This window comes from Cavia porcellus, unplaced genomic scaffold (genome assembly GCF_034190915.1).
Source record: "Cavia porcellus strain 051 isolate PalLab524CR breed Dunkin Hartley unplaced genomic scaffold, mCavPor4.1 scaffold_32, whole genome shotgun sequence".
NCBI classification, from domain to species: domain Eukaryota; kingdom Metazoa; phylum Chordata; class Mammalia; order Rodentia; family Caviidae; genus Cavia; species Cavia porcellus.
This window is the reverse complement of record NW_026947515.1, coordinates 18,625,837-18,652,591: the sequence shown is the minus strand read 5'-3', so window position 1 is coordinate 18,652,591 and position 26,755 is coordinate 18,625,837. Positions and strand designations below refer to the sequence as shown.

Genomic DNA, 26,755 nt, shown 5'->3' with positions numbered 1-26,755 from the left:
AAGTTCCTAGCTAAAATGAGGGGGCAGGGAAAGTTTCATTGCCTTGTTATTGTTCTCCAGGGAGCTTTGTGAAGTCATCATAGAAGGAGGGCCCACAGAGTCGACCAATAAAGATGAAGACACCGGGGAGCTGGAAGAAGTAGTCATTCACTAAGCCCTTCCTGCTTCAGGAGGGATTGTAAATAGCTTTGCATATTAAAATACATAACACTTTGTAAAAACTTTTAGCTATATGATGAGAAATTCAATTGCAAGTAGTTAAGTATGTGTGAGCACAGAACAAGAGCAGAGGCAAAAAACAGTTGGGGTAAAGCTTGGATCGTCTGTGGCTGTCATGCTTCCAGGAGAGGCAGCGTGGTAGCTTCTCACTCTCATCACTCAACACAGTCAGCCTCTGCAACCAAAAGCACATCCTCCACAAGCAGGGTGGATTCTCAGTCAAATCATTATTGTTCTCATGCACTCTCCTCTGCTTTTGGAGAACCAGTTACACAGTGGTGTAGGGGAGCACACCCCTCTAACCCCAGCACTCTGGGAGGGGGAAGCAAGAGGATCACAAGTTTGAGCCCAACCTGGGCAAATTAGTGACTCACAAAACCCTGTCTCATAATCAAAAATAAAAGAAGGCTGGAATGCGGCTTATCATAAAGGGCTTAGCTCAATCCTCACTTACACAAAAAAGAATGAGCCAATCTATTCCCTGCCTACCTGGCCTCTTATTCTTATTCTCCCAGAATGCTGGGGTCATCAGAATATTTGGATTACTGAGCCTACTGGCTTCAGCGGTCAAGTCCTTGTATTTCCGTCCAAGTCTTAAAACTCATGTATGAATGTGTATTCCATCTTGGTAGCAGTTCTCCATCCTCACAAGCTAATAGAAAATTCCCATTGGTTTCTTTGTATGTTTGCTTTGTTTAAATCCTAGTACTTGGCCAAACAGCACAGAGGTGTGGAGGGATAACATAAAAAAAAGAATGCATGAGATCAGTCATTTACAGCCTTGGGCACTGATTTCAGCTATAGGTTGGGCCACTTATCCTTTCACCCATGGACTGCCCCAGCCCTCCTGACCCACCAAGGGCCATGTGTGTGCTGCTTGGTTCCTTCCAGCAGCTCTATCCAGATTTGCACCTATGCTCTTTCGGTCCAATCCAATGCCAGTCTGCATGATTCCAAGTGATAATTTGCAGATGAAGCAAGAGTTCCTCCACTTTATCTCCAAAGACAAAATCAATAAAGGATGTTTAGTACATCAGTGGGAGGTCAGTACATTGGTGAGTAAGAGAAGATCTCAGTGTACAAGAACTGAGAATCCACCTACTGACTGCAAAAGCATCCTGGTACCCTTTCATAGAGAGAAACAGTGCCAGAGGCTGCTGGAATGACGAGCCTGGCAGACACACAGGTGGCCAGTGTTGCTGCAATCCCACCCTCACCTGGCTGCCTACAAGGCCAGAAGAACTGGAGAATCCTTTTAACACTGAGATTGGAAATGCACACTCTAGCTTCTACTTCATTCCATAACCAAAGCAAACCACAAGGCAAGCCCCAAGCTGGGAATTGAGAAAGGACCTTCTACCCTCCATGACACCATGGACACCAGCAGGGGTGAAATTGGGTGGAGTAATTCTGTCTTAGGATGTGATGAGTCCTGGCTTAGACTTTGTTCAGCATGGCCCACCCCGGAGAGGTCACTTGAGAATGCAGCAGGTGCCTAGTGCTTAGAAACCCAACCATGCTTCTCTACTAGGTCAGGAGCCCTAACAAGGCAAGGATCAATTTCCTTCCTCTCCACATGGCCCATTCCGTGTCCCCCAGTTCCTAGCACCAAGCCCTGCCCTTGGGCATGACTCGGGAATATGAGTGACTGTGTGAATTCAGACTGTTCCTTCCACCTACACATGGGACTCCAAATGTCACCATACACTTATTGACCAAAGGCCAGCAGAGGGTGCTAGCTATTTGCCCCCTCTCTGTGAAGAGCCTGTACAATTAGGGGCTAAGATCTATCCAGCATCAAATCTGTACTACTGTCCACACGGCCCTTCAACAAGGTCTCAACGCATGGGCCATTTAAGACTGAAAATTTTCCTTTCCTGAAGTTGTAAGAGGAAGGCTGTTTAAGGGCACTGATTGGATCACTGGGGATGGTGGTATACATCTGGCATCCTAGCACTTGGGAGGCTGAGCAGCAGGATTCTGAATTTGAGTTCAACTTAGTGAAAACTTGTTGAAAAATAAAGTGAAAAGAGACTGGGATATGACTCACTGCAATGGTCCTGGGTTGAAGCCCTAATACTGCCAAAAACAACATAAAGCACAAGTCTCTCAGGGGTCCACAAGGCTTAAGGACAACTTTTAAGACAGAGATTCACCATGCAAACTATCACTGGGCAGGTGTGGTGACACACACCTGAAATCTTAGCACATGAGAGACTAAGGCAGGCCAGCCTGGGCTACGTAACAAGTTCAAGGCTGCCCTAGACTAGGCAGTGAGAACCTATCTCAAAAAGGCTTAACCCTAACCCTAACTGCCATGGCAGCCTTCCGTATAGACATTAATTTTTAAAGAAGAAGCATAGAGAACTGTAATTAATACTAAAGAAGGGAACTGTCACCAGGACAGGGATCAAGGTGGCAAGTGTGTTTTCAGGCCATGATTTATGGTCAGTTGTTTCCCCTGGTCATTAAAAGGGGACACACGCCAAACAGTCTCCGGCCCAGGCTGACAAAAGTGACACTGTAGGGAATCCAGGGTGGTTATGAGGTATCTTAGGTATAGTATGTCACAAATTATTAAAAACTGATGGCCCATGGCTTTACAGGTTGAATAAGAGATTGCCTCTGTGAATTACGAAGGAATAAGGCAATACGTCCCTTCACAAATGCATCTGGTTGAAAAGAGTTTGGTTTGCAACCAAAGCTTTTTGGCGAAATCTAGCTTCCATTCACAAATTCCAAGTGACAAACATTACTGTGGCCATCTTCCCTACATAAACAGGAATGCAACCAAATTCACCACAAATCATAAAACAAATTAAGTTCGTAAAGCAGTACCAGTGCATTTTGCTTTTGGGCGACTTGAGTGTACAGCTGGGAAAAGTAATGTTATATAATTTAGGCTGGTCTTGTCCTAGCCCTCCTCCTGCCTTAGCCACTACCGTGCCTGGCTTGAAGAGAATGTTTTCTAGTTTTTTTTTTGTTTGTTTGTTTTTTAATAAGGTAGTCTAGAACAATTTACCTTCAAGATAGAGGCATTTGGTAAGCGTCTAGAAACAAGGTGAAGTACTTGGTATGAGCTGCGTATTGTGGGTTATCTGTAGAGTTGCACAGCCTAGTATAGGAGCCACTAGCCACCCTATGACTATTGAAATATAAAGGAATACAAACTAAGTAAAATTTAAAGACAGCGCCTCAGTCACACCAGCCACATTCCAAAAGCTGTTCAGAAGGGAAAAGAAATGCTTTGCTGATCAGAGACAATGTTTTATTCCTTATTCACTACTGAGTTTGGACCGAGACTCCAAGAAGGGAAGAAATCTTAGGAGTCATCTTCCCATTCTAATTAGAGTATAAGTACTTATAGCTGAGAGAATTCATGAGTCTTTGTGACTAAAACAACAAAACTGAAAACTCAGATGATTATTTAATCAAGCAGATCTTTGTCAATGTTAGATACTGAAAGGGCACCATGAAATTTAAGATGATCCCTGCCACCTCAAGGAGGTACCCATCTACCTAGAAAGAAAAGACTTCTGCCATGACAGTAACTGCAGAGCCACCCTAGGTAGGTGCCACACTTAACCATGCCAAAAAAACCTACAAAAAAAACAAAAGGCAGCTCCTGGTACCTGGCTGCTGAATTGGTGGCCACTGGCTCGATCTTTCACAGCAACTAGCAAGACAAAACAGAACATTTTAAGTGAGCAATGAAACTTGCAGACTCATTGTTGTAGCATCTACCAGAATCTGTAGCTTGTGCCCTTGTTTCTTCATTCTTCATTTTCTTTTGTTTTCCCCTCTGCCATGCAACTCTCTAGATATATCTGTTGCAATAGTTTCTTGTCTTTCTTTCTTTGAGACAGGGTCTCACTGGATAGTTCAGGTTGGCCATGAACTTACTATGTAGACCAGTTTTACCTCACGGCAATCCTCCTGCCTCAAGCTCCCAAGTGCTGAGACTACGGATCACTATATCTGGATTCTAGATGTTTTTTTTAATGCCTATCTCAAGCCAGGGATTTAGCTCAGCGGTATGAGCACATGCCTGGAAAAAACAAGGTTGTGAGTTCGATCCCCACTAATCAATAAAATGAAATTCTTTAATGCCAATCTCTTTGTTGTAGATCAATGATTCTCAAACCAAACCCATAAGTTACATGTACCACTTTCAACTGAAATGTGGCCTCAGATAAACACGTCACCTTGTTATGCAAAGTCTGTAAGGCAAAAGGCAATCATGTGGCTCTCATGATTATAGTGATTTTCAATCACCAATGTCAAAGAACCAGTAATGCACTTTTCAAAGAATTTTACTTTGGACCCTGACCACACAGCCCCCCACACGCACACACCATCCTTACTTGCAACCTGGTGCATCTCCTCCATACATGCTCACATCACAGATCGGTAGTTCTTACTCACTGAACCAATCTATGAGAAATGAGAACACATTCAAGTTAAATCAGGAGCATCTTGTGGTTCCAGAGAGTAAGAGAGAGCTCAATAAAGGTGTGAACTTGCTGAAGGAAGGGCAGCTCAACCTGAAGTCTGACATAATCCAAAGATGGAAAAACCTAAACGGCACAATAAATATGCTATAATTCATGCTCTTATTTCCCATGTACTCTGCTTGTGGATCAAATCTCTACTCTCTCCTCCCAAAGGAAAGAGGTAAAATGCAAAGAAAGTACTGATTTGCTATGGCCAGTACTGATGACAGATGTGGGGATGGATGACTGAGGGCTGAGATAAAATGAGACTCCGGTATCTTGACAGAAATAACCACATTTGTATTCACCACACCTCAGTCAACACATTGCATGCACACCCACACACAGTCATGCACACTTATATACTTTTTCTCTGAAACATCAGTGTATGGGGGGGGCATCCTTGGGTGATTTTTTCAGACACACCTCCCATGAAAATAGCACAATACTCCGATTCAGATGAAAATGTCAGCCTTTTATTTCCAGTCCTCTCCTGGCTGGAAATTGATTTCCTCCTCATTTCCATCAGATGGAAAGCAAACAAAAACCATGTGAGAGAGCCCTGAGCTGTGAGCAGTAACACTCTAAGGAAGTAAAGCTCAGACAGAAGTGAGAACAAATGGGAAGGGAGCAGCCTGCGCCCTGTGGTCCATCCAGAAAGAAGGAGGGTCTGAGAGGTGAGCCCCCCAGACAATCCAGGTACAAGCACAGGGCTTCCAATCTCTCCCTGCTGCATACATCACCCAAACCAGTTTGCAGTTTGTTTGTTTTTTAAAGAATAGCAGCCCAATGAGTGAGGGGTACAGCGTGAAGGGGCTGCAGACCTCTAGCTTAGCCACTTGGGGAGACCACATTTTATCTAAAAAGCACCTCTGGTTTGCAAAAAGGAACCTAGAGTCCCACTCCAGAACAAAACAGGTCCAAATTCTGCTTCAAGCCTGTTTGGACCTGAGCTTCTCTCTTCCATGAGAATAAAAAGAGTGTATGTCACGACTTTAGCAGACCTGGCTCATAACAAATCCTCAATTAACATTAGCTGTCATACCATCATCATCAAACTATAATTCCTGGGGCTATCTTTGTATGGAAAGCAAAGGAGAGGAAAAAAGACTCTGCTGTTGTAACACAGCCACTCAAATCCAGGTGGGTATATAAAAATGGATTCTATTGTACAATAGACATAGACTCTGTATGGTAATCAGCCTCATTGCTTTCTCCATTCATTATGGATGGTAACCATCCTGGATGGTTACTTTAGGAAGACTAATGGTGAAAATGAGTGGGCAAGGGTAGGAGGAAGGGTTCTCTGCCCAGCCAGGCTTAGGCATCACTGTATAGATTGCTCCTCCACCCTTCCATTTGATGGATTTGTTCTGTAATCTCCCATTCAATCAGAAGCCTAGTATTTACCCAGTGGAAGCAGTATTTGTGTACGTTACCATCTAAAATCAAATAAGTATGGAGACAGAAAAGAGGTTTCTTGCTTATGAGGCATGAGAGCAAACACAGGCAGCTCTTTAAAGAGCCATTGAGTTGATCAATACCCTCTCCCATTTCCATTCTGCACCTTAGGCCAACAACACAGGCTTAATAATTATTTTCCATCATTTTAGAGAAACCTAAAAAGAAAAGGTCGCTATTTCTCAGTTCTTTGTTTGCCAAACATAGATTATTTCCTGGGGTCCCTACCCAGACAGTAGTGAACCAAGTCAGCCCATCCTAGGTCTCTTGGAGCTGGCCTTAGAAACAAGATACTGTCTGCCCCAGAAAGCACTATAGTCACAGAATCTGATTGTCTGGCCCAGGCCCCACCTTCTCTGCCAAGAGCAAGCTGTGGCCAGTTAGACATTCTTTTTTTCTTTATCCAGAACTGAAAAATAAATATCAAACCCTGTGGTAGGTCGAGCAGGAAGGAAGAGGGTACTGTGGGCTGGTTGGTATCACCATGAGCTCCCTCGCCCTTACTCCTCCACAGCCACCACGGAGGGGCACCATGAGGCCCACTTTGGAGACCACAATCCTCTCTCTGCTTGTCCTGTCCTTAGGGAACTTGAAGGAACAATGATACCAAAAACTTATAGGAATCTTACTTTTGTGCAAAAGCAAGCTCAAGTAACCCCTGACAATAACTAGACTGATAAGAAGGAGCAGAAAGCCCTATCACTGGGACCTAAATGCATAAAGCGTTTGTCTAGCTTAGCACAAAGGCCAGAGGTCAATAATCCAGCTGGCACTGCCAGGGGGAACTGGGTACCTTTGGGTTCACTCTTAGCCATGGGGACTAGAGCCCAAGTTCTGCCTTGCTGTTACAAGAAAGAACAGAGAAGAGAACAAAGGGAGAAGAGAAGTCTCCCCAAATGATATGTTAGCTATCACTTGGCTTCCCCTGGTTGCAAGAGGGGCAGTAGGTTGAGGATTTAAGAGCCATGTGTGTTCAACTGGCTGGTTCAATCAGAACTGCAGTTTTGCTACACAGCATGAAGGAGTATATGGGTATGAGGTAGGTGTCATGGTCTGACTGTTGGTGTTCCCTCTAAATTTATATTGTAGGGCCAGGCGTGGTGGTGCACTCCTGTAATCCCAGCACTCAGGAGGCTGAGGTGGGAGGATTGTTGCAAGTTTGAGACCAGCCTGGGCTACAAAGTGAGCCCAAGGCCAGCCTGAACTGCATAGCAAGACCCTGTCTCAAAAAGACAAAACAAAAGCAAAAGAACATAAATTTATACTGTAAAATGCTAACTGTAAGATGACAGTATTAGGAGGCAGAGCTTTTGGAGACAGATTGTGTCTGAGATTAGTATTCTTCGAAACAAGGCTTGAGAGAGACCCCTGTGCCTTCCACCAAGTGAGGACACAGCAAAGAGTGCTCTCTATAAACCAGGAAGTGGATCCCTGATACACAAGGCTGAAGCACCTTGTATCTTCTCAGCTCCCAAAATCATCAGCAGTAATGTCCTCTTGTGTATAAACAGCCCAAATGGACTGAGACAGTAAACGTCAGTTTAGCTGCTTTAACAAAATTAAGAAGTAATGACAAATAGCAAAGAACGGACAATAGTTTTTTAGGTAAAATTCCTGATAGTTGGTCTATGGCGGGTCTGAGGAACAGAACAAGTATTAGCAAGGACTGAGAATGTTTAAAGAATTAGAATTTTACAGGAATCATTCTACAGGGAGAAAAGTCTTAAAATGCCCTAGTCCCCAGGACTACGACTGGGACAGGCCATCACTCCTGTGACTGCATGCATTAGCAGCAGGTTGACCTTAGCCAGGAGATAACCTCGCTGATTTTTTCACAGCAGTCCAAAAGCAGAGAAATTTTCTGGGTGATGGCTAAAAAAGAAGTCATCTGCGTGCCCTGACTGCCTTGAGATGGTGCTGTAGGACACCAGAGGGACTGTGGACAGCCTTATGGACATGAGCTTGGTCGTGGCTAGCAACTAGCCAGGATCCAGGACCAACCTCCTACAAAGCCACCAGATTCTGCCTGCCAGCAGGAATGTGCAGAAAAGGGCCTGCCAGATCTAGATGGGAACACTCCTACAACTTTAGCCCTAACAGAGATGCTAAGAGAGAATCTAGTGGTGTCCTCCCAGAGTTCTGACCTACAGCACTTTGAGCTCATAAATGGGTGGAAGTACAGGCCTGTAACTCCAACACTCTGAGACGTTGAATCAAGAGGATCACAAATATAAGCCCAACCTGGGCAATTTAGCAAGACTCTGTCTCAACATAAGGGCTGGAGATGTAGCTTAGTGTGAAGGGTCTGGGTTCTAGTACTAGAAACAAACAAACAAAAAACCAGTGAGGTAAGGATGCTATTTAAAGATGTTGCATTTGTGGCCATTTGTACACAGCAAGAAAAAAAAAATTTATTATCTCAGGTCAGGTAAAGTGGATCCCAGGACAAGTTCATGCAAAACCTTCCTGGAGGTCACTGAGGTAGTTAGAAAGAAGTCTTCTGCCACAGTGAAAAGCCCTGAGACAAAATTTAAATGAACTACCTGCAAAAGCACTGCAGAAAGTGAAGAAGCAAAGAGCAGAAACCGCTCAGGAAGACATTTAGAAAAGAGCCACACAGTGCCAGCACCTACGGTAATCTCCATAAAAATAAAATACTGCAAAAGAAAACACTCCTGCTTCTCAGCAACAGGTAGATGGAAATCAGAATCACTTTAGCAATAGCTAAAGCATAACAGCTCCCAAGATGAATGAACACCTTCATTCAGTAAAGCAATAAAGTGGTGGGCCCGCCAGAGAACTCAGTTGGCCAGCCACCTGTGAGGAGAGCACATGTGCCCAGAAACAAGGAAATTAGCATCTGTTCCCAGGCGCCTTTCCCTCTGGCAAAGCCTTGGAAATGGCAACCAGCAGTGACTCAGTAGGTCATCAGGGGGAAACTGACAAAATGTCAGTCCCTGAGCTGCTCGATCATCATTGGTTTTCCAGCTGGAATAAACCTTGGGAGCCTTCCAGCCATGCTCCAGTCTGCAGATGCTGGGAGAATGTGGGTTTCCCTCACTTCCTGGGGTCAGGCCCATCTGTACACCAGTCACACAGATCTTCCTGCCATCAAAGGTCTCCCTTCCCTGCCTTCCATCTCTGACACCCTGTCCCTTCCTCTCTGCTCCCCTCCCTCCCTTCCTACTTCCCTTCTTTTCTCCCTTCTTTTCTTCCTTTTTTCCTCTTCCTTCCTTCATTGGCTATTTCCTGAGCATTAACTCATGCCAGGGACTGTGTTATTCACTGGCAAAATGGCCAAGAACAAATCTAGTAAGTTCCTTTCCCAAGGTGCCTCCATTCTGGTGGGAAACACAGACAGCTAAGAAGTAAAATAATAAAGCCAGACATGGTGGTACATGCCTGTATAACCAGCACTCTGGGAGGCTGGGGAAGACGACTGGAAATTCAAGCCCACTCTGGGCAACTGAAGGACTTAGTGAAACCCTGTCTCAAAATAAAATATTCAAGAGCCAGAAATGTAGCACAGTGCAAAGGTGCTAGGTTCAACTCTCAGTATCAAAGAAAAAAGGAAGGAAGAAAGAAAAGAAGGAAGGAAGAAAATAAATGATAGATAAGGAAAGAAGAGACAGGAGTGGTGAAAGATGACAATGTGGACAGAGTTCCAGGAAAGACATGAGCAGGGAGGCATGGAAGGCACATGCAGGCTGGAGGGGCTCAGGGCAGGGGTGAGGAGGCACTGTGTGCATAGAAGCAGCCTGGCACAGAGCTACAAACACATTCCAGAGAAGGCACTGCAAGTGCAAAGGCCCAGAGATAGGCTCTAGCAGGCTCAAGGAGCAGGGGGAACGGCCTTAACTCTAAGTGCCAAGGAAGGGCATCAAGGGGTTTCAGGCAGGGGATACCACGGTATGATCTCTACATTGTTAAGATCCTCCTGGTAGTTCGTACAGAGAATGGGCTGGGTGGGCTGCGGATGCAGAGGCAGCGAGACCAGATGGGCAACTCTTACCAAGGGAATTCCAGAGAAAAGCTGATGATGGATTAGGATGTCGGCTGCAGAGGTAGAAAGCAGAGAATGGATTCAAGAGATCTTTTGGGAGAAGACTCAACTGCGCTCACTCAGTGAGCGCAGGGAAGGGAGACCTTTGATGGCAGGGAAGATCTGTGTGACTGGTGTACAGATGGGCCTGATCCCAGGAAGTAAGGGCAACCCACATTCTCCCAGCATCTGCAGACTGGAGCATGGCTGGAAGGCTCCCAAGGTTTATTCCAGCTGGAAAACCAATGATGATAGAGCAGAGTGAAATGAAATGACAAACGGGCTTTATTGTCATCAGACACTCACTGTCTGGCAGCTGACCCAGGGAGGACACTGCCCACAGCCTGGAACATAAAGGGGCTGCACCTTCAGCCTGGCTCTTGCCTTCAATGAGGTGACCAACTAGCTGGAAATAAAATGTTTAAAACATGATTTTAGAAAGGCTGTACTTGTCCAGGACAAAATAATAGCCACAGATAATTCACACCACAAATGAGAAAGAGGGGACTTCCGGGAGAACATGGTGGACAGATAGCAGCAGCTACGGAGGCTCTCTGAAAGACTTGGCTTAGTAATCAGGAATGGTGAGGAGTAAGGAGTCATAAGCAGGTGGAGATATGCTCTGCTGACCCAGGAACAAACTGGGCTGAGAGAAACCAACTTGGAATGCAGTCCTGGTGCTAGAACAGGAAAGAGGGGCCTCAGTGTGGAGGTGGGAGCCCGCGCCATTGGAAGCCGCGATTTAGGTTTCCTGCTGTGCAGTGGCTGCGTCTACATCGGCTCGGCAGGAGACGCGCGGAAGCTCTGAGAACGGGAATCGGCAAACGGAGTTGAAAACAGGATGGGCGGGGAGCCCTGTATTGACTTGCGGGTAGGGGAGTGAGAGAAACTGACACTCTTCCACAGTTTGACTCCAGCGGAGGACATTCTGGGACTGGGAAGACTTGCGGGAGCCGGGCACTGCAGCGACTTCAGGCACGTATCCTCCTCTCAAGCGGGACTAGTGAGAAGTGCCTAGTCTACGTGATGCTGCTGGCGGAGACCCAGTAGGCTAGCCCAACCCAGATCCCAGAGCCTGAGGGTGGCCTGGAGGGGCGGGCCCCGCGTAGGCTGCCTGGTCTACAACTTCCTGGTACACTGCGGTGAGCGGGAACGCCTAGCCGGCGCAATTCGATCAGGCTGTGGCTGACAGAGAGGGAAGCTGGGCCTCCTATATAAGCTTGCATATATAAGGAACAAAGAATATGGGAAGAGGCAGCAACAAGAAAGGCTCCTGGGCCCCCAATCCTGAGAAACAGGCAATGGCGGACACCGCACCAATAGACATAAAGCGCCATCTAGAGAGCCTCATAGATCAGTTCAGGAATGAAGTTATCAATGACCTGAAGCTAGAAGTAAGCAGAATAGTTAAGAGAAATGCTAAGCACCACCCCCCCAAAAAAAAAAAAAACAGATGGTGGAATGGAAGAACAGAAAAAGAGGGGAGAATTGTTAGATGGAGAAAATAGAGAAAGGATAGAATACGTGAAGCAGGTTCAAAGAGATTACCAGGAAACTAAAAACTCTATTGAAAGCTGGCTTAACAGATTGAAAGAAACTAAGGACAGACTATCTGAACTGGAGGGCAGATTTGTAATATGGGAGAATGAAATGAAAAACTTCTTAAAAGTAACAAAGAAACAAACAGAAATAATACAAAGACTAGAAGATGATAAGAGGATCCATAACTTAAGAATTAAGAACATAAAAGAAGAAGTAGGGACACAAACAAATGAACTACAAAAGCTACTCACAGAAATAATCCAGGAGAATCTTCCTAATTTAGCAAAAGGTAAAGATACTCAGATGTATTAGGCATACAGGACCCCAGCCACCTACAACCCAAACAGAGCAACACCCAGGCATGTAATAACAAAAATTCCAGAAATTCAATACAAGAACAGAATATTAAAAGCTGTCAGAGACAAGAAACAGACCACTTACAAGGGAACACCCATCAGAATTACAGCAGATTTCTCTGCACAAACCATCAAATCACAAAGAGCGTGGGGGGAAATAATTCAAGCTTTGAAAGATAATAATCTCCAGCCAAGATTGATATATCCTGCACAACTGTCCCTGGAAATTCATGGAAAAACAAGGTGCTTCCAGGATAAAGAGGAACTGGGGGAATTTGCAACCACCAATTCAACTCTACAGAGAGTACTGCAGGATATTCTAAAAAAGAAAAATACAAAGAATCCAGAAATAGTGGCGGGGAGGCCACAATAAATGGAGCAGAGAACAAAATGAAGAAGACAAACTGACAACTAATGACAGAAAAAGAGCTCAACAGAAATAAGGCAGAGAAGATTGGATGATAGGAACAGCTATTTTGGAGAAAATGACGTCTTAATAGGTAATACTGATTTAGTATCATCTTGTTTTGAAGTCTCATCATGCTTTTGTTCTTCTGTCTCCATTGGTCTAAACAGGTTGTATCTTATTGGATTTTATTACATACGATAGTATAAGCAAAAACTTTTAAAGGCAAGGAGATTATACAGAAACCATTGTTCATTTTCTGTTAGTTGATTCTAAATGCCCTGTAATGCTGTCATTCTCTTAAATGGTTTTACATTGTTTTGATATATTTGATGCTACAGTATACGAAGTTGTACTCAAGGCTTTCAAGGAAAGAGACAATATGGTAACTACTTTTATGTCAGGATTATCTTGTGATGAAACACTATTCTGCTTAAATGGTTATGTTTTGATCTGCACTGTTTTGCTGTTATGCCCTCTTTTATCTCAATCTCCACTCCATTATTTACTTTTTTATTTTCATCCTTTTAATTAAGGGAAAAATAAATAAAAATAGCAGGATATATTATAGTAACCCACTTTGACTTTCCATTATCTTGATTTAAAGCCCTGTATTACTTTCACCATCTTGTTTTTGACTGATGTCCCCCTATTCTGTTTTAATGGATAGTACCAGGTTCGAAAGTTTAGGCAACAGCTGTGAAGATAGTGAGATTCATTATGACGCCCATTCTCAATGACTTTTATCTACTTTTGAAGACCTATAATGTCTCCAATGTTTTGGTTTTGTCCGTTTTGTTCTTTACTGTTTTGTTCAATTTTATTATAACTGATGATATAGGCAATTCTATTAGAGATAGCAGCAAGCATTATGGTAACCATTATTGATCACCTTGTATCATGCTTTTACATTATCTATTATGTCCACCCTTTTGATTTGATTGACTCTGTTCTGTTATGTCACATTTGGTTCTACTCCCTTCCAAAAAAGTTATAAGAACTGTGGGAGCAACAAAACCCAAAATGTGTAATTGTCATTGTACAAAAGAGATTAAAAGAAAGTGCTCTAAATGATATAACTGCATGTATATTTAAGTGTATAGGATAGAAAATGATATCACTGAGTTTTATTGGATCATTGAACAGAACTGTTTGCAGTCTCACTGTTGGAATGTCCACTTTACATGCTGTAATTTTGTGACTTGAACAATTATTTTTAAGATGACAATATGTAATCCATTAACTAGTGATTTCCTACTGTTCATTTTTTCTGTAAATCTATATAACTTGTACCCTTTCTCTGTATTTTTTTCTCCTTAAATAAAATTTTATTTAAAAAATGAGAAAGAGGGGTATGAATGCTGAGTGCATGTTCACCTGTCTCCAACAAAGCAGAATGGAGACGGATGTGCATTCTAGGGAAGAGTACTGGGCGGGGATGAAAACATTCAGGATGTAAAGTGCCATGGGAAACTGAGCTGCCTGGCCCTTTTCTCGTCTCCCTTCCCAGCCGAGCTGCCAGGTTCAGCAAGCTTCACTTCTCTATCCCACCCAGCACAGGATTGAGACAAATCTACTTATAGCAAGTGGAGCAAACTGTGGGAATCTGCAACCTAAACCAAGCACCTAGCCCAAGCCCAAAGCTTAGGCACAAGAAACACAGGCATAAAGCACCTTTTCCCCTCACTGTCACCTCCTCACTAAGGCAGTGCCGCCATCCCCACCCCCCCCACCCCACTCCCCGCACATGACCTGCTCCTATGGATGCTGGACCCATTATGCACATCCCAGGCCTCGAGCTGGGAGGGCTGCCCTCCTCTACCCACTATCTGCTGTTTTGGGACTGTGACATTGTACTTACACCTGCACTTCCACTAACAACAGCTGAATGGGGCTACTGAGGTGAGGAAACCTGCCTTTCTGGGAAGACTGCTTCAGAACCACACTCAGTGTCCTCTGGAACTAAAGCATCGTCATGGAGTATAAACTCCCAGAGCCCCCTACCCATAACCCACAGGCTCCAAGTCCTTTTGGATATGGACACTGGCTCAGATTGGCCTCTCTTCCTCACACTCCTAGAGGCATTGCAGTTCACAGAGCCAATATGATTTCTCCACGTGCTGCTTAAAGCCAAGCATATATCCACCCTTATCTCCTGTCCGGCTTCCCTCCTGAGCCACCAGCCTATGCCTTCTAAGCTCCAGAATTGTTTACTGCTTGTGCAAATTACAGACAATGAGAGTAGTTATCTTGATGAAATTCTATAACACTCTTAGAACTATGCATCTCCAAAATTTTTTTTTTTTTCAAATCGGTAACGGGGATCGAACCCACGACTGCCTGCTTGCAAGGCAAGCGCTTATGCTGCTGAGCTAAATCCCCAGCCCCTGCGTCTCCATCTTTAATATGCAGGACTCACAAGGAGATCTTGTTACACCCAGACTCTTTGATAAAATGACTCTGGCTAGGTCTGAGATTTGTCTGTACTTCTAACAAGTACCTTAGTAATAATGATGAATAAATCATGGACCATGTCATGGACAGGAAGCTCTTATACCAGAAGGAAGCATCCCAGGGAGTCCTCCCACAATCTTCATCCATCTGGTTTTAAGGTCTCCCAGCTTACTTCCTAGTAATTACATAGATCTGATATGATGCTGTACACAACAAGGTCTAGTTAATGAACCAATTTTAATGAAGCATTTTCTACTCACTGCTGTTTAAATTCATGTGAGAAATGAGGGTATGGCACCAAAGATTAGTCCTGCTCATCACTAAAAACACATGAACTCTATGATATTTATGTACTACTTTGACAGACATCATCACAGCTCCCTGGCAAGAAGGCAGTAGCATTGACAATGACCACTTTCATTTAAAGAGAAAAATAAAAAATAATAGAAAACAGGTAAATACATCTTTGTCAAAAGGGATAAGGAAGTAGAGAGGCATGAGGGAGAGGGAAGGAGGGAAAGAGAAGAGGATTAAAAAAAAAGAATAAAGACATGTAATGGACATATACCAAGTCCCAAACTGTTACGGTTTGTGTGTGAATGTCCCCCCAAAGCCTCATGCAGTCATGAAGGTGGGCTTCTAGAGTTTGTGACTGATTCATGATCCAATGCTGGAATTACAGGTGTGTGTGCTACACCTAAGTGAATGTGGCCAACATACAATATATTGGACAGAAAGACTCTTCTCTCCACACACTCCTCCTTTCTTACTATGCTTATTGTTACTGTCTTCCACACCATGTACTGTTGCCCCTCTGGCATGTGCCATTGGGCCAGCAGAATACGGACTAAACTTCTACAAACTGTGAGCTAAATAAACCTTTCCTTCCTTAAGGTATCACATATTTTGTGTCAGCAAAGAAAGAAAAGTAACCAACAGACTCACAATGAGTGAGACTATGTGCTGTAAACATGGACTAACAAAAATTGAAAAAAATGATGAACACTTTTTTTATGTACTGGGAATCGTACTCACAATCTCATGATGCCAGGGAGGTGCTTACATTACTTAACTAATTCCCCAGCCTTAATGATTGCTTTTATACTACTACAAAATCCATGCAGAAAATATACAAATCAGAAACACTAAGCTTCCAGACTTTCCATAGAATGATCAATCCAACTGAGTTCACCAAGGGAACTGCTGAAGTCAGAGCAGTACTAGCCAAAGTCCACTGAGCTGACCAGAAGGATCTACAAGACAACAACTAGTAAGCAGCAAAACTGCAGCAGGTGCTGAGAGAGTCCAAGACCAACCTGGCCTTCCAGAAACAATTGCCCAGCACAACTGCCTTCTTGAGTCTCAATATGAACTAGGATCCACCCTGCTAAAATGCTGGGCAGAGGACCTCCAAAAATCGAAGCCCTTCATTATCCAACTGCACCCAGGCCCCTATGGTCTCACGAATACCTGTCCCATTGGGGCTGGAAACCCATAGCAGAATACACAGACACTGCAGAGCCACAGATCCTGTAGAGAAACCTGAAGAAATCAGGATGATTTGAGCAGGAAATAAATCAGTATGATCGTCCCCCCAAAGGTCACATGGCAGGGAAGAAGAAACATTATGATGTAAGAGAAGGCCATATCTGATCATAAAACAAAGTCCAGGTCCCTGAGGTTTTGTATCTGAAGAAGAATCTTTAGGTAGACAAAAGGTATCCTGGAATTCCTCTTCTCCCCTGGGTCCTCTGCCCTGATTTGCTCCAACAGAGAGAAAAATTGAGAGCTAGGAAGAAAAGAATAGAAACAATTCCTGCCAGGCCATGCCTGCTGGATGTGGGCGGATCGCAGAGATCTCACTTGTCACAGTTATGACTGATAGCACCACAGTCCTGGATGTGAACCTGCTTTGGCAAGCCTGCAGTTATTTCCCTCTAGTCTCCAAAACTGTCATCATATTTCATGCAAAGAAAATATAGGCATTCAGGCCCTGACGTTTACATTCAAAGAAGAGTGATATTAAGCAGAAGTGAAGACAGAGAAAAATTAAACTTTGTTAGGTGCTGGCCATGGCATCTCCCTCCAGTCTTATACCTTCAAGTATGTCCTTCTTGCTAAGAGTCTCATTTAAGGTAATAATAATGGCTAAGATCTGAATATCAGGGACTGAGTTTATTATTGCTTTTTATGAGTATTTTCACTTCCAAACACTACTGTGGAGCCAGTGATATTTTTATCCTCACTTTATCAAAAGGAAAAGAGATTACAATAATTACTTAAGGACATTTGTGGATTCTGAAAGAATTGGAAAATAAAGCCATGCAGATCACTCCAGAATAGTGGCCTTGTAACTGCTGCACACACTACCTTCCACCACTCCGGACGCCATAAACACACAGACTTACAGCTCCAAACACTCATTCTGAGGGATGGGAAGTGGGGAGGGGAAGTCAAACCCTCTATAGAAGACATGGTCACCAACTTTTCCAGAAATCTTCAAATAGATCCTTAGAGATCAACAGCAAGAGATACCCGAAGTGACATCTGGACTTTGAATGAACTAGTTTCCTGGTCAGCTCTTGGGGAATACAACACAGCTCTCTCTCTTTCTTGATATACATGTTCAATAATGTCCCAGATCCAGGCTCTGGAATGCTACGGCCTTAGGCCTTCAGACCAGCCTTCCCAAGAGCTCACATAACTAAGCGAACTGTTTCCTTCCATGCCTCTGCTGGGCATCTAACTACTCTTCTGGGAGGTACTTTTCCATCACTGTCTGTCTGCCAAGTGTTTGCCAAAAGGGAGTAAGAATTAAATAAATACAGGGGTGGGGGGCAAACACAAGGATTTGAAAAATGACTGTGTCATTGTCCCTTTGATACCCAAGCCCAGGCGCGGTCAAAGAAAATTGTGCCAAATGGCCCTGAATTACTTGCCTCAAACCTACTCTGGCTTGAGGAGGCTTTGTTTAGTTGGCGGCTGGGAAACCACTACTCTCTTCGTTTCTTTTCTGTGAATGTTCTGTCGAGGAAACTAAAAGCCACTGAATTCTCTCCAGTGGGTGTATCAGAAATAGTATTTCCCAGCAGGAAAAATGCATTCTGTCTCTCAAATGACTCAGACAAAAGCTGTGGCAAAGGGAGGTCACTGAAGAAGTAGCAAAATCTCTGAAGGGTAAAACAAACAAAAAGGCAAAATCTTTTCAGTTTTTCTCAATAAACACACAGGGTCCCACCGTTAGCACAGAGCTTAGCCAACAGCAAATGCAAAACCAGGATGCTGGGGAAAGTCTTTGGGAGTCTCTAATGACTGTATTTCTTTTAAATGAGATCCCACATGAAATAAAAAGGAAAAGAAACCATTTCCCACCAGTATCAGATGTCTTCTGACACCCTCCATCAATCACCCACAGAGGCCTGTCCCCACTCAGAACAGCCTGGTGCTCACAGGAGCGCAGGCCAGGGCTGAGACCTGTCAGGGAACGCAAGCTGCTGCTACTTCGCTCTAAAGAACTCTCTGCTTATGAGCATGAGGCCCAGGAAAAGCTGTAGAGTTTTTATGTAGCCTTCCTTATCAGAAAAATCTGTTCATAAACGTCAAATACGATTCTGCAATCCATTTCTTACCTTCTTGGTCTCATTTTAACAGAGAAATAAATAAAAAGGCTACATTAAAGTTGTCCAACAACAGAACATGCTGTCTTGTGGAATCCTAAATTTCCAATCCACAGAACTTTCCAAAGCAAGCAGCAGGATAACTGCCTATTAAATCACAGTCAGGGTCTCTGAACCAGGGAGGATGTTCAGCTGGGGGTCCACAGGTCTCTTCCATACTTAGGTTTCTCTAATTTTTTGTGTCACCACTCACACTAATTCCTCTCATACAGGGTCCCTTATCAGATGCCTCAATGTTTCTTTCTGCTGTTACACTAAACTCATAGTCATCCAATCTTCTATAAAGCCTCCCAGTGGATGTGAGTACTAAATTGCCCCCACTGTCATAGAACACAAGCGAAAAAACAATATGAGGAGTTTTAAAGTCACACTGAACTGGGTTCAATTCCCAGCTTCACCATTATTTCAGCCACGCAGCCTTGGGTATGTTCACATAACTTGAGTACTTTTAGGTCTGGTCAATTGTAAAAGAAAAGAGAATACTACCGACCTCATATGGTTATCAAGTTTAAACAAAAGCACCTACACAATATGTGACCACAGTGCCTAGCCAGAAAATGCATCCAGTAAATGTGCATTCTTTCTTTGCTCCCCTCCTCCCAGAGCTCTTTCTCAACACTTCTTCTTATCCTGTGGTACTCCTGCACAAAATAACATATGCAGAGAAACCTGGGTGATACAGGCTTATGTAGCAATTGAGACTTGATAGGCTTTGGCAATTCATTCACCCATCAACATCATGACTTGACAGCTGCCCTGAAGCTTCTCTTCTATCCCCTACCTTGAAATCAACAACCAAACATTTGTTGAGCAGTTAGTATGCTGAAAGCATCAAACCTATAATCATGGGAGAGAAAAAGATGCATTGCAAATGATCTCCAAAATTCCAGGAGTTTGCAGCTCTTGCATGCAAAGAATACAATGCAAAAGCAGTCTCTAAAAAGGGCCATATGATGGGAGCAGGAGATAAAATGCTACCAGAGATTCTGGAAAGACTTAAAGTATCAAAGGAGGTATTCCAGAGAAAGGATCACTCAAGTTGGGCCTAAAAGAAAGACAGGATTTCCCTAGACAAGAGTTGAGGGAGAAGAGAAATCAAATAATGGTAGGAAAATGAAATCACACAAAACAAATTTGGAATTTATGAGCCAGGTGGGCTCAGAAGAAAAGAGCATCTGATTTTTTAAAAAGTGACTAAATTAATTCTAAAGACTAATCACTTATACACATTGCAAAGACTTCCCCAAAATTCAAAACCAGAGTCACAATGTCAAGTGCCTAACGGGGCCAAGGTAAGAAAGATAGTAACTGAGTAAGACAGCTGGTGGAAGAGGCTAGCAGGGCTAGAGAGGAGCTCCAGGCTTGCTGAGAAGGGGCAGCAACTCCACTCAATTCCAGCTGACTATTGTCAAGCAAGGACAGGAGCCCAGAGTAATCAAGACAAGAGACAGAGATCAGCAATCAGGACTCTTGTCTAAAGTTAATTAGCTTAAAAACTACTGGCTCACAAAATGCTCAGCCTAACTTTGGGGTGGGGGGGGAATCCTTAAAAGATAGAGATACAGCTGCACAAAACTGAGGGATTTACCAGAACTAGAGCAGGAAGACTGTTACAGACCCTCAATCTAGGCTCTCCTCAAATCTCTCCCCAACTTCCAGCTGTGGAGAGAACCAGAGAGACTGCCTCCCATGTGGCCCCCCTGTCCTTCAGGCCTGGTTGAGGCCATAAACTGCCCTGGTGCCTCTTGAGTGCCTGGGTTTGTCTCGTTGGTGAGTCTGCATGTATCTGGAGGACATGGGCTCTCCCTTGACTCTGTGTCCCTCTATAATGCCTGGCAGGCTGCCACTGCCCATCAAGTAAAAGGATCCGAAAGGATGAAAACCCCACAGAGAAGGCAGTCTGCGACCTGTCACACCTTGGCTTCACAGCAGAGCAGTTATTGAAACCTTTAGACTGTGAATCCTAAAATAACATAACGACAAAAACGTGAGTGTTCATGGAAGAGCCACTCACAGAGAAAGCAACCTCAATTCAAAGAAAGAGGAAAAGAAAGAAAGAAGAAGAAAAGAAAGCTGTTTCATGCCAGTGAACATCCTCACATCTACCCCAGTTTTGGTTACAAGCATGACAGGAAAATGCTTTTAATCACAGGTATAATGGGGCTGTATTCCATAAGTTCATTATATACTCACAGGCTCTTTGCTACTCCCTACCATGCAGTCCCAACACTCAGATTAATGCTTCAGGAAAAGAGAATAATAATAAACACTAAAAACACAGTATAAATTTCACAAAGTGAGGCTGTGAGAGGGTAGAAATAAACCCAGGGAACAAACAATATATTTGATCATTAAAAGCCAGATTATTGATGTGATAAAACAAGAGGAAGAGGAGAAAAACTAGACATAAAAGGTATAAAATGTGAGGGAAAAGTAAAATCACCACTACTTAGTAAGAAATTTTAGTTTATGTACAGATCTCAGGACATCTATCGAACAATTGCTAACAATAAAAACAGTTTTCTGGTCCAGTACAAAAGCAGTGTAGAAAAAACTAGTATTCCTATGCAAAAATCACAGTCAGACTATGTTATGAAAGAAAAGATCCTATTTGCAATAGCAACCAAATGAAATATATGAAAAGTCCTTATGAAAAACAGAAAGTGCTACTGACTTGAAAAAATGGCATAGCATGCTTTGTTGTTAGATAGAAACTCATCATCACTAATTTGTTATTTCTACATTAAATTAATCTATAATTTGAAACAGATCTTGTAAAAAGCCCTAGAAAATGTTTTAGGAACTAGAAAGTTCCTAAAGTTCATATGGAAAAACATGCTGTAAGAATAACCAATAAACACTTGATAAGGAAAAGTAACATAGGTGACTAACATAAAAGTTTCAATACATAGAAAAGTACAGTAGCTGAAAAGAAGGAACAGAAATGATTAGAGCAGCATACCACAATAAAAATATAATGTGAACTACAAGTAGAATTTTACATTTTCTAAGCAACAACAAATACAGGAAAAAGAAACAACCAAAATAGTAATAGTATCTCTTTTAATAGTATGTCTTACCCAAAATATCCAAAATATTAGCACTCTAATAAGACAGATAAAAATAAGTAATGAGACAATTTAGATAGGTTCAACATTAGCAAGTCTATTCAAGGCTGCTGACTGGACTTGCACTGAAACCCCCCCCCTTTCACTCTGGTATTTCATCAGTGTTTACAACATGCAATTACACTAATTCATTGTGATGACTCTAGCTGGCATAAATAGGTGGTTTAACCAAGGACTGAATCTGGGTGGGCTGATGGGTGACAAGCTGCTAAGTGTTACAGGTGGCAAAACACAGAACACTGTTATAACTCGGGCCCCGTTATAAAATCCAAGGAAGCAAGAAATTAAAATTTGAGAAGCAAAGGCTTATTTAGGTAAAATCCAGGCCTGGTGACTAGTCTCCTGGAGCCAATTCAGAGACTGCGCACCTCACAGCTAAAAGTCAGGACTTTTTATCTTGTAAATCAACAAACAGCTGTTGGTCACACAATGTAAGGAGGGGGATGGGGGTGTCACGCACTACAAAGCAGAAACAGCAATTGCAAGTCTCCCTGCATACTAGCAAGTTTAGATAAAAAGAAATCTTGTTTTTCTTAGCAAAGAATAGAGAAGTCTAACAGCAATTAACAACCTTAGTTACCCTACTTGAGCACCACAACTATTCTGTTTGTAGAGCACAACAATGGTTAACGTATCAATTAGGTAAGATTTTACAATTCTTTACAGAGGAGAGCATTGATTAATATATCAATCCTTTGCCCAGAGGGTAAGGAAAACACACATTTACAGTAAGGCCAAGTTGCAGGTATTGCTATGATACAAAGGAAGCTATTTTTGTGAAGAATGTACAATCTAAAGAAATTAACACAATTTGTGACAGGCTACGGGGTAGGGAAGACCCGGGTTTTCAGGAGCTATTACCTCAGGCCTTTGTTTTATGGCCTTTAGGAAGTTAAAACTTAACCTAGTTAGATTTGAAGGGAGAAGGGGAGGGGAAGCAGCAGGTGGGATTATACCTTAAAACAGACCTTAGGATAGTTAGAGGGGCTTAGGTTATAACAAACACCTGTCAATAAAGAAACCTCGTCAATCAAGGTCAACCAAGAGAACATTTGCTCCATGGACCAGGATATATTAGTCACTGCATCACAGCTATGAAACAAAAGATGCAAAACAATGTAAATGGTTCTTAACAGACAAGTGGTTAAACAAATCACGAATCCTTGATGGGACAGTACACGTTTGTTTGTTTAATGAGGTAGCATATTCAGAAGTGCATAAACGCAGCCCTTGTCAAACAGTGGTCAAATCAGGAGGTATAAAGCAGTGCTGACATATTTATAAGAACACACTTGGGTAGGTGGAGGGTACTGCTGGAAGGACAAAGAAAAAGCCTAATTAAAAAGGGTGGCATCTGAAGATGTTAAATAAGTGGGACACACAAGTGACAGACAGACTTGGCTATGGTCCCTTTTGTATCCACTGAAATGTGAGCTGTGGCAATATCATTTTATTTTTTCAACTTATAGCCAGGGTACTTGGCCCAGGCTTGACAAGACCTCCAAAACCAGAAAGGAAATAAGGAAGGTTGAAAACTGGTGGGTTGTTTTGGAAAACAGAGCCCTGAGATCTGCTCCTCCTGCCACAGGCCCCTTTAGGGAGGAGGGAAAATAGTTCCCAGATCTGGGAATCAAAAGGCAGAGCCCCTCAGGACTCTTTCCTGAGTAGTCCTCAGGGCAACATAAAAGCTCTGAAACATGGATGCAGAGAGAACTGGGTAGATAGGCGACAGGTTCCCATGGCTCAGAGTGGGAGCACCAAAACCACACTGGGATAGGGGAATGGGACAAGCCTGACAAACCAGCCCTTCCTTCTGTTCGTCCTCCATGAGAGATAAGGTCCTGGAGAACTCCTGGCAGGGTCTGCATCCCACACAGTGTAAATCAGGGGAATAAACCAAGCCCAGCCCCAGAAGTAGCCAAGAGACCTAAAGGGGCTTCGCACAACCCAACAACTAAATCTAACCCACCTCTTGTTTTGGCAAATAAAATTATCTTGGAAGCCAACCAAGCCTATTCATTTATAGATGGTCTAGAGCTACAAGGACCACATAGCCAAAAATATTGATGATCAGGCTCATTAAAGAATAACAAATACAAAAAAAATTCTTTACTAACCTCTGGTGTAGGGACATAACAGCAATAAGCTGTTGGGCCAGAGGACCAAAATCAGATGCCTTGGGCCACTGCCCCTGAAATTATGTGCCAGGCTGTAACCGGGGAAAGCACAGAGAAAAACACTAAATTCACCAGGATGAGTCAGTACCCTCCCAGGAGAATGGGAACTCAGAAAAAGACATTAATTCTTGTGGGTTTGTAGACAGGGATATGCACATGTCACCCTTATAGCACTGTAGTTCATGTGTTACCAGAGCAATGGCTCATGTCAGGCAGACACACAGTGGGACTTTGATGAGTGAAGTGCCTCAATGCCAATCAATAAAGGCTAGAAAATGACTTCACTACATGGTATTTTACTGGCAACATTCCTTGCTAATTATGGAATCAGCAGACACTTTTTGATAACTCAAAAACCAAGCTCCCCTTTCCTGAGCATAGGCTAGGCATGCTCAGTCCAAAGGTTTCCCAGGAGCCTGAATGTATTCAGTCCTTTACAATGGGGTCTTCAAGAACATCAACATCAGCAGCACCCAGGAACATGTGAGAAATGCAAATTCTTGAGCCCCATTCCACACCTCCTGGACCAGAAGCCCTGTGGATAGGCCTGGCAATCTCTCTTTCAACACATCCCCCAAGGGAGGTTAATGTACAATCTCAGGTGAGAACCACTGCAGAAAGCAATGCCTCTTGCAAGATCTAAGAGAGGCAAAGTCACACGTCATCTTGCTGCCAGTCCTGTGCCACACAAAGTATGTTATGGGGCTCGGAGTCATCCACCAAAGTATTTTCCAAGCAACAATGCTGAACAAACAAAGAGGAAGGCCCCAGTCGACTTAATTTATTTCTAAAGCTAATAAATCTGCCAAACAACATTAGTGGATTGTACACATCAGCAGCAACCCTCTTAGAGTATCGATTCTCTCCCGTTAGGAACAAACAAGTCTTCACTCTACCAATTCAACCTGCATTGATTAGTTTGGCAGAGTGCAGTAGAAGGCCTGGGCTGGAGGCAGCGGCAAGCACCGAGGTTGTGTGGGAGTGTCCTCTCCCCAGAAGAGCAAGGAAATGCCCTTCTGCCCCATGCCAGCCACATACAAAGTACAGTGATACACAAACACTAACGTGGCCTGAGAGGGAGATATATACTTGGCAGGGCACTAAGAGCCACCCAGGCAGCACCTCTCAGACAGAGCCTGGGGTTGGGGTCTCACAGTGACTCTGAATTTTTGCGCACAGTGCTGCTGAGAGGTGAACAGACTGGATGCCATCTCCACCTCTTCTCCCCATTCATTTCCATCCAAATCCTCCCTATCAGCATGGGATTCTAGTTTCACTTTCCGTCTACAAATGCCAGTGAGTGTCGTGTCTTTTTATTTGTTAATCATTTTTAAATTTTATTTGTCAATCATCCACCCTCTATTCCCTGGCTCCTTGCTATGGGTTGAACTCTATCCCCACAAAAGATACCACAGTCCTGACCCCCAGTATTCATGAATTTACTGGGAAATAGGGTCTTTACAGATGCTCAAATTAAGATACTGCCCCATAGGACTGTATCCTTATAAAAGGATAAATTTGGATATAGAAACAGACACACAGAAAAAGTGGCATGGGGAAATTGGAGTTATGTTACCACAGATCAAAAACTGCCAGGAGACAAGAGACCAGCCTGAGGCAAATCCTCCCCTAGTGTCTTTAAAAGGAGCATGACTCTCCCACATCTTGTTCTTAGACTTCTAGAACTACTTTCTAGAAAGTTCTGACCGCCAGAAGGGGACAATAGATTCAGGTTGTTCAAGCCAAATAGTGGTATATTTGTTATGGCAGCCCTAGCAAACCACTTCCTAATCAGACCCAGGTTCCCTCATAGGCAAAGGTCCTCGGAGCCACCTCTGGAAGCCAGGATGTCACAGTCATTACACAACCACTAGAGGGAGATGTTGAGAAAATGACTCAAACCATGGTCTAGGAATTGGACAGGGTGGTGGTTCCCCAACCTGAGGATGCATCTGAAACATCTACGAATTGTTTTAGAAAAACAGAGGTCTGCGCCCCACCCTAAGCCTACTAAATCAGAATATTAGAGGGTTGAGTGTGCCATTCCACCTCCAGACACCAGCTCATAGGACTTTCCAAGGACCTTGCTGCATCCTCCGCCCTGGCTACTCTGAGGTGGCTCTGAGAGCCAGGAGCATCCAGTGGGCCTGAAAGTTGTGGAACAATGAGCCGAGACTCATACCTCACCCCAGACCTAAACAATCATCATCTGCATTTTAATAAAATCCCCAATGAGGCGTGGGGATTCTAGCATTCTAAGAGGCTAAAAGCAGGAGGATTTCAAGTTTCAGTCCAGCCTGGGGATCTTGGTAATTCTGTGAGATTCCTTCTTAAATACATAATTGAATGAATGAAGACATAGTTGAGTACAAAGGCCCTGTATACAATCTCCAGTATTATAAAAGGATGGGAAGGAAGAGAAAAGAAAGAAGGGATAGGAGATAGAGAAGAGAGGAGAAAGAAGACAGATACCTGAGAAAAGTGTGCACACATATTCAGGAACAAAAAGCCCTTACAAATGGCTGAGGATTTAGCTCAGTGGCATAAGTGCCTGCCTGGCAACTGCGAGGTACTGAGTTCAATCCCAATTACCACACACAAAAAAAAATGCCCAGAGGATATAAGACATTATTACAAAGAGAGAATAAATACAAATTATTTAAGACATGACCTTAAACAGTGGTCAGGAGCTTGGGCACTGTGGATGCACTCCTTCATATCAATTCTTTAATCGGCAAAATGGAGTGATATGGTGTCCAGGTAGAGGGTCATGGAAATAAGGTAGTTAAAACTTGGGCAG

General features: G+C 43.4%; 1 protein-coding gene and 1 long non-coding RNA gene across 11 annotated transcripts in view; one reads left to right on the top strand and one right to left on the bottom strand.

Annotated features, from left to right (window-relative positions):
• LOC101788663 (leucine-rich repeat-containing protein 37A) overlaps positions 1–4,325 on the top strand; it is a 71,904-nt gene extending 67,579 nt beyond the window's left edge. For all 3 annotated transcript variants that reach the window (XM_023563374.2, XM_023563373.2, XM_023563372.2), the window contains one exon: positions 61–4,325. In XM_023563374.2, coding sequence (XP_023419142.1) covers positions 61–154 — 94 coding nt within the window. In that variant the 3' untranslated portion in view covers positions 155–4,325. The remainder of the gene's footprint in view (positions 1–60) is intronic.
• Positions 1–26,755, bottom strand: part of LOC111755642 (uncharacterized) — a 148,523-nt gene that overhangs the window by 77,095 nt on the left and 44,673 nt on the right. The window lies entirely within an intron of this gene.